The 12,711-nt window shown below is 50.5% G+C and overlaps 3 protein-coding genes across 3 annotated transcripts; 1 reads left to right on the forward strand and 2 right to left on the reverse strand.

Annotated features, from left to right (window-relative positions):
• Positions 1-290: 290 nt before the first annotated feature.
• BP5553_05223 (Uncharacterized protein) lies at positions 291-4,002 on the forward strand (the record flags this gene model as incomplete). Its single annotated transcript, XM_032013846.1, has 9 exons — positions 291-362; positions 423-1,153; positions 1,200-1,413; positions 1,470-2,204; positions 2,252-2,457; positions 2,505-2,597; positions 2,648-2,886; positions 2,938-3,064; positions 3,114-4,002. The coding sequence occupies 9 exons, from the start codon at positions 291-293 to the stop codon at positions 4,000-4,002; spliced, it is 3,306 nt and encodes a 1,101-aa protein (XP_031870446.1).
• A 2,409-nt stretch (positions 4,003-6,411) lies between these two features.
• On the reverse strand, positions 6,412-8,753 carry BP5553_05224 (uncharacterized protein; the record flags this gene model as incomplete). Its single annotated transcript, XM_032013847.1, has 3 exons — positions 6,412-6,940; positions 6,992-8,143; positions 8,290-8,753. The coding sequence occupies 3 exons, from the start codon at positions 8,751-8,753 to the stop codon at positions 6,412-6,414; spliced, it is 2,145 nt and encodes a 714-aa protein (XP_031870447.1).
• Positions 8,754-10,907: 2,154 nt separating this feature from the next.
• BP5553_05225 (uncharacterized protein) lies at positions 10,908-11,315 on the reverse strand (the record flags this gene model as incomplete). The annotated part of the gene is made up of 1 exon (XM_032013848.1): positions 10,908-11,315. One exon carries the CDS (start codon positions 11,313-11,315, stop codon positions 10,908-10,910), a length of 408 nt encoding a protein of 135 aa, XP_031870448.1.
• Between the last annotated feature and the right edge of the window lie 1,396 nt (positions 11,316-12,711).

Below are 12,711 nucleotides of genomic sequence, written 5' to 3' on the forward strand. Positions count from 1 at the left end.
GAGTAACCAACAAAAAAGGGGATTTACTGCTAGTCCACATCTTCGTCTCTAACACTTCGTCGGAGCTTCGAAACTTCCAACGGGTTCCAACTTCCGAGTCGCCCAATGCGCGTGCCTGTGCACTACTGGAGTCCTGCTACTGATTAGCAAGCGTTATCGCTAAAGCCACTGGACGCTGGACGTCGCATGGGGATTCCCGACTGACCGACGAGGCTGCCATCACCCATTCCTTCTCCAGCGTATTGGCTGTGATTCTTCACATCATTTGAAGACAATATCCTATCTGCATCATGGATAACGACCAGAACGATAATGGGCCCCCAAACGCCCCGGAAGCTCCAGATAAGGAGAAGATGGACCAGGTTAGACTTAATCGCCGAGCTGATACTAGATCGAAGTGGCTAACACCTCTGCGTCTATAGATCCGGCGGCGACGTCTAGAGAAACTGTCTGGCCCATCAACACCCACTCCAAGGTCTGGGTCGCCAGCACAGGGAGGAAGCGCCTCGGCATCTTCATCTCCAGCTCCAGCTCCTAAAGCTTCCGAACAAGTCGAGTCCACGCCCAAACCCAAGATCAATGTCACACCTGCCTCAACATCCGCAGCCACACCGTCTGAAAACCCATTCTCGAAGTTGACTACCCGTCCTTCAAATGGGGCCAGCGCTGCCACCGTAAGAGAAGCATCAGAAGCTAAAACATTAAAGCGTCGGCGAGCTGAATCAGACGTGCAGACTTCCCCACGAGTTCCTATTCGCAAGCTTGCATCGCCATCAACCGATGAGAGCCTGGATAATTACGCGAATAGGGTACTGGGACAGATTTTCCGCATTACTTTAGACCCGGCACAGAAGGTGGATTCCTCAAATCACAAACTCACATACCTGCCGAATCTCAGATCAGAGTTGGAAGAGGAACAGTCTCCTCTCAGCTTCACCACAGATAGGCTAGACTCAGCGATTCTAGAGGCAGCATCAAGCGTCCCGAACAATATATCGATCCTTGACTACCTACTGCCATGCTGGAAACGGATAACTAAGGCTTTGAAGGGTATACGAGGTACTTCGAATGGGAAGGATGAAGTACTTAAGGAAGCGAAACGGTTATGTATGAGTAACTGCATATTTGCCGTGGAAATGCCAGAACTCTATGGGTCAGTAAACATGTTGGAAGTGTAGAGCATTTGGCTGACTTTCTAGCCGCGACCCAAATCCGTCAACAGACTCGTTGACGCCTTATCTACTCAACGAAGCTGGAGCGGACAAGGGTATATGTCCAGACTTCTTAGCCGAAGCTGTATCTCGGTTTGACGAAGATGATACTGTGAAGCCGATGCTGATGAAAGCTATTGCCGGTCTGAGTTTGCAGCTCTCAACCATGACCATGAGTGATAATTACAAGCCATACATCAATGTGAGCCTTGCCATTAATTCATAGGTACGTATACATCGTGCTAATCTAGATCATAGGCATTAAAACAGGTTTCACAATTTCCCCGCTTGGTAACAGCCATTGCCGAAGACCCTCTCTTCCAGATGGCAACATCGGCTCCAGGGATCGAGAAACATACACTTCTAGGACCCTTCTTCAGAATCTCGCCACTGCAGCCGGAAGTCGCTAGGGAGTATTTTTCTGGACCAAAAACAATGGATAAGCGGCATATCCACACATCTCAAGAAGCGCTTAGAATGACATTGCAGACTCATCAGAGAGATCTGCTTGATATCATCAATCATTTCGTTCGAGCCAGCCCATCTTCAAAGAATAAAACTTTGGATTGGTTCGCATATATTGTGAACTCAAACCACAAACGCCGAGCGTTACGGCCGGACCCGACGCAGTTATCTTCGGATGCTTTTCTCATGAATGTTACAGTGGTACTTGACGGCCTCTGCGAGCCCTTCATGGATGCTACATTCTCGAAGATATCGAAGATTGATGTGGACTATCTAAGACGCCGTCCGCGTGTCGACATTGAATCAGAGACGAAGTTGAATGCTGACCAGAACGCCTCTGATGAGTACTATAAGACGGAGGCTGAGGGCACTTCGAACTTCATCTCGGAGGTCTTCTTCCTAACCCTGGCCGCTCACCACTACGGTAGCGAGGCGACAAATGCAACCCTTAAATCCTTGGACAAGGACATCAAGTACTTGAATTCCAAAATTGGTGAGATGGAGAATGAGCGACCTAAGTTTGCAAATGTACTTCCCCCGGATCTTGCTTATATGATAGAGCTAACACGGTATAGAACCCCATGAACAGCGCGAGACTTGAGGAACAGATCAGGAAGTTTACTGATGTGCTGGAAAAGGCTATGCAATTCAAATTCGCCATTGAAGGCGTTCTTTTGGACAAGCAGATGCAGACCAGGTCGTTATTATTCATGAGATATGTCACCGTTTGGCTCCTAAGGATTGCGACGCAATCAGACTACACCCCAGACAAAACTATTGAGTATGACCCCTAGCTAGATCGTGAGGGTATAATACTAACAAGTCCAGATTGCCCCTGAAAGCAGAACAGCCAGATGCTTTCAGGTTCCTGCCCGAATATGTCCTTGAGGATATTGTGGGGAATTTCAACTTTATCTTCCGGTAAGATCCACTCCTTTGGGATTCATGTTTCGAATTAACCGGTGGCGTAGATTTGTACCAGATGTGATGATATCAGCCATTGGCGACGAGATAATTCATTTGTGTATTACCTTCCTAACGAACTCCGAATATATCAAAAACCCTTACCTAAAGGCGAAACTTGTTTCTCTTCTATTCCACGGCACATGGCCCGTCTATCACCGTACTAAGGGAGTCTTGGGCGATTCCCTCATTGGCACGAGGTTCGCCAATGACCACCTACTTCACGCGTTAATTAAATTCTACATCGGTACGCTGCCTTTTGGTTAGGGCTTTTTAATATGTTGCTGATATCACACAGAGGTTGAATCAACCGGGGCGCACACCCAATTTTACGACAAATTCAATATTCGATACGAAATATTTCAAGTCATCAAGTGTATTTGGTCAAATGATATCTACCGTCAAAGGCTAACGCAAGAGAGCAAGTGAGTTTGAGACTCAATTCCGACACGAGCATAGCTAATACAAAATAAGGACGAACACCGAATTTTTCTTGCAATTTGTCAATCTCCTAATGAATGATGCAACCTATGTCCTCGATGAGGCGCTAACGAAATTTCCAAAGATCCACGACCTCCAACAAGAACTAGACAACCCATCTCTTGCTGGGGAACAGCGAGCAACGAAGGAGGAGGAATTGCAAACTCTTGAGGGCCAAGCTCAGTCTTATATGCAACTGACAAATGAGACGGTGTCAATGATGAAGCTTTTCACGAAGACGCTGAGTGCATCATTTACGATGCCAGAGATTATTGACCGAGTGGCAGCAATGGTGGATTATACCCTCGATACCATTGTTGGCCCGAAGTCAGCCAATCTCAAAGTCAAAGACCCCAAGAAATACTTTTTTGAACCGAGAACTCTGCTCAGTGAGTTCGTCGATATCTATCTTCACTTGGGTGTTTCGGACCGGTTTGTCGAAGCCGTTGCTCGTGATGGTCGATCATACAAACCCATCAACTTCGACAACGCATCTCGCATTATGGAGCGGTATAATATGAGATCACACGAGGATATGGCCGCGTGGGAAAGCCTGAAAAGGCGATTCGCAAAAGCTAAAGAGCTCGAGGACCAGGATGAAGGAGATCTGGGCGAGATCCCCGACGAATTCGAAGACCCGCTGTTAGCGACATTGATGACAGACCCCGTGACCTTACCTGTTAGCAAGATGGTTCTAGATCGTAGCACCATTCGTAGTCATCTGCTGAGCGACCCCCACGACCCATTCAACCGTTCGCCCTTGAAAATTGAGGATGTGATCCCGAATACGGAATTGAAGGCACGGATTGATGCGTGGAGAGATGGTATGAGGCAGAAGGCGAAGGACGCTAGACAGGACAAAATGGATACATCGGGGGGCTAATTTCATTATGGCGTGTTTCAGGCGATGGAATTGGGTCTGGAGTTTTGAGGCATCCTTGTTATGGATGGAAGCATTAGCGGAGACACTGTCAACAATTATAAAATAATGGTTCTACCGTTTCCTTTATCTGATTATGAACGCATATGTGTAGATCAGAGTAGTTCCCTCCATCGTCAAGAAATTGGCGCTTTTAACGGCGTAGCAATAGATCTTAGCAGGGAAATGTGTGGAACCTCCACCCCACACTTCAGTACAATTTGCATTTAACTTTCAGCGTTGATTGTTAGCTTTGCAGCACTGTAGTAACCGCGATTTCAATGGGTGCAATAACTGGCATATCTTGTGCAAGTCGTTAAGCGAGGACGCTACTGCCCCCCTTTTATTGCGGTTTGAAGTCCAAAGTACATAAATTGAACAGGGTGGAGAGTTGAACTAGAAAACTGTCTCTAATGACTATATGATTGGGGTATTCTCTTAGAATGGGTAGGTAATTATTCACCGCCGGATGTGTTCAGACCCGTGAGTACGTAGTTGTGCTCAGCATACAAGAGATGTGGAATGATAAAATCGTACCACAGCGCGCCCCTTACTGGATTGTACCTTATTTCAACTCCATATCCCTCCCTAATCTCAACAAGGAAGTGTAGTCTAGAATGGACGTGTATTGGCAGCGCTATATGCACACCCATATCTATTGTCGCGGGTACATAGTCCACTCTTTAGGGTACCATTCCGGGATCATTAATGCCCTCGATAATCATCATAACGTAAACCATTCAATGGAAATATTTGCCTAGAAAAAATGCATCATACGTAACATCACCTCGCTTACGGTCGTAACCGTATCTCCCGACGGCATTCCTTCAAGCTCGTAGATTTGACAAGCCGTTACGTAGTACTACCTTACCCCAGCCATACATACAAATATGCACATCATTCACTCCAATATCCAGCCTTTACGATGGAAGGAACCTGTCATATACTCTAGGTAAGCATGACACTACATGTTGGAGCTCCATCGGACGTGCCGTAGGATTCCACCGCATCAGCAAGATCTACGAAACGGAGGCTCTCCATAGGTAAACTTACGTAGTATGCCAGCCAACCCTACGTACTCATCACCACAAGCGAAGCCTCGAAGGATCAATAAACCCTTCCACTTCCCCCCTCGAGTTCTCAACGGCCGCCCGTCTAAGGAAGGAGCGGAGAATTATCACATGTGTTTGACGAGGATGAGGAACAGTTCACGGAAGAAGTCACTTATACCACGAGGGCGGACTGACCGATGTACGAGGATCGAGAAGAAAAAGGGGGTGGCATGCACACAAGGGGCGCGGCACTTGCCCTATTTCTCCACGAGAGGGTGGCGCCGTTAGGCGGTCTGGATGAGGATGATGCGACTGTGTGGCGTAAGGAAATAGGAGAAGGTACGAAGTACTTTCGTATGTCTATGGTTAGTTCACAAGTCGTAAACTTGTTTTCGTAGAACTTGTTTTGCTTGGCAAGGCGTGTTCGGGGGGTGCGGGTGGTGCAGCCGGGTGCTTGGTAATTATGAGGCGGAAGTTAATTGTGATCCTGCAATTTGATTGCGATGGAAGTGTCGGCCGAAACAAGCGATGTGCATCGTAGCATAACTGGACTCTGTAGGAGGAGATAGTGACAAGGAGACGGAAGGGCGGAAGAGTAAATGAAAGGGACAAGGAAGCTAACGACGGTGTCAGTGGATAGGTTGAAATCGAGAAACTAGAGAAAAAGGAATTATGAGAAACGAAAAGATAAGAGGGCTATCAGCATAAAAGTATATTCATACTTGTATCATTTCTCATTAATATCTTAAGGCCTTGAGCTGCTTCCTGGACCCAAATATCGTGCGACTCTTGCAAGGCCCCAAGCGACCGCAAACGCCTAAACAGGGTGAAATACTCTATGTACCACCAAGAATACCTATAACCAACCTCCATCGGCCCATTCCCATCCGTTCCCTTCCTGTACCCATCCCATCCCATTGACCAACCATCCTTTCAGACCATTCAACCCTATGTGTTGCCGGCCGATTATAGATATTGCTGGTGGAAGTATACTCAAATGACGATGATATGATAATGATTGCTACACCAGACGCCAATGCAAGTGCGCTGATGCCATTCCCTCGTTTCTTGGGGGGATAAAAATGTGGTGTGAGAATAGAAATATGCGGTTTATGTACCGCTCGTGCCACTCAAAAAGCCACCAATATGATGTTGATACGCAAGCAATGCCGGTAAATAACAGCGAACCGGGTATCTCGTAGACGGCCGTTAAAATGATTTTTTGGTCACTCATTCACTCTGCTCTCGTTACTCCTCTTCGTCTTCGTAACATCTGATTCATGTCTGAAAGCGTTCGTTCGCTTCCCCTGAGGAGCCCGAATTAGGGATTCTCCTCCTCTTCGGTAATCCTTGATACCCTACCACTTCCCGGGACCACCCTTTCGGGACCTCTGATCGGCTCGGGGAGCGGCTCATCTTTCATACACGCATTCTCGAGCATGTTCGTCCACTTACCACTAGTGCCTGCATGACTGTGCTTCAAATGCTGCCTGAAGTGATCTGCCCGGAAGAATTTCTTCGCATGATTGCACTCGCCAAACTTGTGCATTTCTTGTAAATGCGCAATTCGGGCATTCCAATCCCGTTCTGTAGCAATAGCAACCTGAGGTCCGGCGGACGGTGACGAGATACCAGAGCGTGGAAAGTCTTCACCACAGTATCCGCATGTATCCGCTTCATTCGGCCGGCTTGAAGACGCATGGAATGCTGCGGGATAGCCCGAGAGTGCTGCGCACGACCAAGAATGCCTCCGGAGATGGAGCGAGTTTTGATGCCTTTCGGCCTCGTTTTTGTTCTTGAATCGGTTATGGCAGTAGGCACACTGGTATTGCTTTTCCTGTTCATGTCCGCTAAATGTATGTTAGCAAAATTGTGAGAAGAGGATATGCAGGGAAATTTACTCTAGATCTTCTTGGGTGTCGAATTTCTTCGGTTTCTTCGGGCAGCATTCACACATAAAGACACCTTGGATCTTCGGTATGCCGTTGAGCTTTCCATTCCCCATGCTATCGGCCATTTCGCGAGAACTTATGAGAAGCCGAGCTTCTGATATGTTACGCTGCTGGCTTGCGTTGGAATAGGAGCCTCGAGGGCTCGTGTTCAAGGATATCGAGCTAACATACGGAGAGTCCGTGACGTCTGTTGAGCCCGGAGAAACTCCACCAGGTGACAGACGCCCATAGGAACTCATGCTAGTTATACTACCAGTGCCAATTGATAAGGTAGAGGAAGAATACGAGTTATTTCTCGCCCCCGAAGCGGCGGATGACACAGACCCTGATGTAGAATGCAGACGTGGAGTGGGTGAGCACCGCGATGCAGACTCTCGCCTTCGGAATAGGTCACTCGCACTGCCAACTGTATGCAACGACGGACCATCTTCTACTGGTGGCGAGGAGGCACGCCGTTTCAGACTCGTAGTCGCACCAGGCGAATAAGGATCTGACCTGGCGGCATAATCATCAATGTTAAGCCGTCTAAGCCCCGCCTCTTCCATATGGAAGTCTACATCATGGTCGGGAGAAACTCTTCGGTCATAACTTTCTCTGCGCCGACTCGTCACACTCGAGGTGTCATCCCCAACGCTCATTGCCGAGCTACTCCCCGACCCTCTAACATAAGGATGAGGGGATCTATCACATTCTGATACATCTCTCGGCGACCTGTAATCAAATTGAGTTTGTAGCTCAACACGCGGAAAAGGATTTCGAGGTGATACCGCAGATGACAGCGGTGTATCTCCGTACTGCGACAGTGCTATAGGACTCTCTACATAGTCTAATCGGCCGCCGAGTATTGGTAACGATAAAGGCTTCAGCTGGGTCGGATGGATATGATCCACAGCTCGTCGCGTTGGTGACACATCGTTTGCAGAAGAGCTGAAAGTTGGGAGTTTGGAATAACTCCGTGGTGGGGTTTTGCTATCATTTGTTCTTCGAGAATCCAGCTTTTGCAGCAACGATTTGTCGTAAGCCTGTGTATTTGATTGGAATTTATCGTGGATAGAGCTTTGGAAGGTAGATCTCGTAGACGGGGAATTTTGGAATTTCGACCTATGCACAATAGCTGTCAGCAAGAGAAACCTCAGAGCACATTATAAAGTAATACACCGAAAATCCCCCACAGCACCGGGCATACACAGAGGGCCTCCTGCGACCCCTGCCATGCTGAACAATTCTCGCGAGGAGGATATACTGACTTGAACGACTCGATACTTGTTCCCGAGAGACTCGAGTACCCCTCATCTCGAGGATAGCCTTGCTCCCGCCCATGATCTCCTTTGATCGTAGCCGTCGAGTCGGTACGCCGTGAGTAATCTGGGCGGTCGTCCATTGAAGTTTTCCTGCTCGCAAAGCTCCCATAGAGACTCGATCCCGGCGCTACCGAAGAACCCGAACTCCCATAGTCGCTGTGCATATTCCCATACCTCCAAGCTAGATCAGGGCCGTTGTTCCCACCAGATGCAATATCCGGGAGGTGTTTCGGGGGCGGCAGTGGTGGGGGTACCGGGTCCCGCGCATTTGGTATCGACATTGGGATGGCAGATGTTGCAGAGGAGGATGAAGTGTAAGAGCTGGATCTGCTCGAGGTCCGAAATCGATCGGTGCTCGAGTCGTGGACATATATCTCGGGCAACCTTGGCCCCCGGCTCGGGATGTCCATGACGGGCGCCTTGGACTCGAGATTGCCACTAGCTGAAGGCGCGGAGGGATGGAATGGCGATCAATTTAATTAGCTTTTCCTTGCACCAAATTCGAAGGGTTTCTTGGAATATTGGTGGCAATGGCGTGCGGAACCGGCGGCAGGAGGGGAGACTGTGGACGAAAGCAAAACATGAATAGATATCTAAACGCTGTTGTAACAAAATACACCAAGAAAAGAAATATGGCGCCCGCGGCTAGCTAGTTCTTATCTGATGGCATGCAAAGACGAGCAGCGCCAAAGGAAGGAGAGATCTGCTCTTTCGGATGGGGCTCTGGGAACAGCAGGAAGACAGAGGCGCGCGGACGACTTTCAAAAGGAGTGAAGAGTGAGTGAGTCGAGAGCAGAGACCAGACAGCAGAGGGACCTCCCAGGTGAAGGGGCGTAGGTCGTAAGTAATAGCGGGAATAGGCGGGCGGCGGCGTGGCTGTAGGCAGGGCGCCGGGGCGGCTGTAGTGCATATTGGCCCTACAAGGGTCGCCCGGCGCAGGCTCCGTGCTCCGACCAAGGAAAGTCGATTTACTGCATTGGTGTTTTCGGCGTTAACAATAATAAATATACTACTTACGGACGAGGTGTTAGGGACGAGGTGCTAGGGACGAGGTTGCTGGGTACTAGGTACGAGGCATTCTCTAGCACTCTCTAGGCACTGTCCATGTACGGAGTACGCTGCATACGCCCCATACCTACGCTGCTACCACTCGACATTAGCACCCACCCTCACCCTCACCCTCACCCTGACACCGACACCGACACTACTACGACTCCGACGTACGACGCAGTGCTGGGATGGCGAGACTGGGACTCTACAGAGTGCGGTGTATTATTATTACGGTATTGGATCACTAGTCGCCTCCTGGACGCTGGAGCTCAACCTGCACGTCCCGACTCCACTCCTCCCTCGTCCGCTGACGGGGCGAAACTGGGCAGCTGCTCCTAGTGCGCGAGCTACGAGTACGACGGCGAGCTGGTACACAGGAACCGGGGGTGGATCTCGAGGCATAGGGCATAGGGCACAGCGTCGGCGTTGGGTCGGATTCGAGTCAAGGCCAGTCCCAGCTACGGTCTGGCATCTCTGGGCTGGGCAAGGCACGGCAAGGCAAAGGCACCGCACAAGGCAACGTCGGGAATGGCAAACCTGCACAAGATAGGGCAGGCAGGGCGAGGTGAAAGTGCGTAATTCCCGTTCGAGCCCGCGTAAACGCCAGCGGGGCACCTGGTACAGTACGAGTACAGCACGATGGAATCGGTGTGGACTGTGGAGCTATGGAGAAGAAGCACTGGGCGAGGGCAGTCTGGATACTAATATACAAGGGAGGTTACTTGTAGACACCACCTACTACACAATACGTCCGTATTGGCCCACGGAGACCGACGAGAACTTGACCCTCACCGACGAGCGCGCCGTCCTACGTCGTACCCGTGAAGCCAATAGGGCGGTCAGTGAGAGTTGTCTGTTGGCCCTGGATGGAGAGGGTAGTCTAGTGGCTACCAGAGCGGCACCATGCTGCGGGGTGGATGTATTGAGCACGGGAGGCGTCGAGTTGTGTTTTGGGTTCGGATAACACGAGGGTGTGGAACATTGAGACACGGCTGAGAGGGGCATCAAAGATGTCTTATCTGAATATCAGGAATCTCCGGCTCCTGGAATGGAGACGGACGGAGGGGCATCACGTCACACGGCCAATGGAATTCAGATACTGGAGGGAAAGCTCCCGCTACTTTTGCTTCATTCCTCTTTGCAACACGAGAGACCGGCGACAGCATCGGCATCCTTTTCTGACAATCTTACGAGTTACTATATGACTAGCTGGGCGGCTCGGGAAACGGCGATTACTGCTCATGGATATCCTTCCGCTGCTTATTTCACAGTCCGGATGATCTCCATCAGACGGGCGAATGATTCAGCTTCTCGTGAGATGTGCTTCACCACCATGCTGTGTTCCACATGAAGCCAGGCTAGACCTTGGCACGGCGTCGAGCGCCAGAGCCTTACAAGGCGAGGCTCACGGCAGCTGATGAAATACGTTTTCCAACAAGTTATTCGGTACTCAGCACTCGTGTCCTGAGGATCCAGTAGTATGCACACGGCGCTCCTGCGCCGCAAGTCGTTCGTCATATTTGCGGTGACTTGTTAAGTCCTGGGCCTTGTCGCTCTTCCAGCCCATCCTGTCCTGTCCTCTCCTCCCCTCCCCGTTCCCCTTCAAACCCGAATGCTCTGGTGTTTTGTCGTCGCCTTCGTTTACCCCGTGGAGTTTGCACCGGTCCCTCGTGCCTCCGGACAGCCTTGTGAAGTTGGTCGCCGAGTTTAGTGGGTGTTGCGTGGCTCTTGGTCCCCGGCCAATGGCATCGACCCTCCACCGGCCACTCTGCAATCTTTGTCCATTGTCTGTTCTCAGGTCCTCGGGGCCTGGGACCTGGGTGAATTGAGCGACCAGGGAACGGAAGGGCCAAACCCAGGAAGGCTGGAGAACGAGTCCATGGGTGCGCTGCGCGGCGCGGGCCCTGTTGTCCTGGGTGCATATGGGGCCAACCACCCCGGTGCTGGCTTCCGCGAGCGTGCGTCTGTGATAGGGAGCTGCTCAATCGAAATCTCAGCCCTACCTGCGAAGGCATTTTAGCCCAAAGCCATATCTCGTGCGGCTTGCGAGTGCTGGCAATGTTGCATCCGGTTGCTGCTTGTCGCACACCGAAAGCCACAAGAGTGCAACTCCGTCCCTCCGGCCGCCATTCTGGTCACAGTTCAATCGTTGACCCGCAAGCCTTACAAAGCACTAAACGATCCACCTAATAATGAAAACCCAAGGTGGCTCGATGTGAGCCTGTGGAGACTTCAAGGTAGTCAGTGGCGCTCTCGGGGTCTTTACGCGTGGCTGAGGCTCGAGCACACCTAGTGACCAGCGCAAGTGGGTTTTCTCATAAATGCACTTCACTCTTCACACGGAGTAGGGCAGCTGAACAGGAACGCAGGCCGCCACTGGCAGCGGTCAATCCTCACATTCTCCGCCGCGGCCGTCGGTGTCGGTATCGACAGTGCTACTGTATGTGCAAAAAGGTACGTGGTAGAGAAATGGTATTGATTGATCATTCACCCGGGCATCGATCCTTATAAGAAGGATCATTAAAGACGACGTGCGTCGAAACACCCCCACCCAGCTCCGATATTCCTCGATCATTGGTCGCAGTACGAAGGAAACATAACGTACATACTTCAGGGAGCACGATAACTTACTCCAAGCTTGAGGGCGACTCCCAAGAGGAAAATGATCAAGAAGGAACCGGAGTTGCGTGTGTAGGTACCGGTATATGCATGTGCTACCTACTGTGCATAACTACAATCTTTTCTACAACGGAGACTGCCGGTAGTAGGAGCTACAGTCTACAGACTATGCTCTGCCTATGTCGATACTACTCCGTTCGTCCCGTGCCATATGCCAGGCACTTGCGTTGTCTCGCCGGCTCGTAGATTCGCTGGACTGCATAGCTGCTGCGCCACCACCCGCTCTAGGGCTTTAGGAGCTGGGACCAAGGATCTCAGCGATGTTTTGAAAATGGGGTGCATAAGAATCATGAAGTAACGCGGCCGAAACATCGCGGGGAATCCTACTATAAAGCTACCTGAGCCGTGTTTCTAGGGCTTTTTCGGAGATGGGGTGTGGGTTCAGGAGGCTATGCTTCAAGCACTCGAAACAGGCTACGTACTCGGTCAGTACTGACATAGCAGATATGCTACACGTACACCTCTTGTTCTACTGAGCAGATATCCAGCACTCTTGATGAAGTACCAAATCACTGGTAAGCACCTTGCCAGCCAGCCTTGACAGCCTGCCAGTTTTCCCGGCAGCAGCAGTGGTACCGGCAGCAGCTCTAAGCAGACAAGTCGCCCACGAGATAGCCTATAGAGCAGAGAAAGCTCAAA

Source organism: Venustampulla echinocandica (assembly GCF_003357145.1).
Source record: "Venustampulla echinocandica strain BP 5553 chromosome Unknown scaffold_2, whole genome shotgun sequence".
NCBI lineage: Eukaryota > Fungi > Ascomycota > Leotiomycetes > Helotiales > Pleuroascaceae > Venustampulla > Venustampulla echinocandica.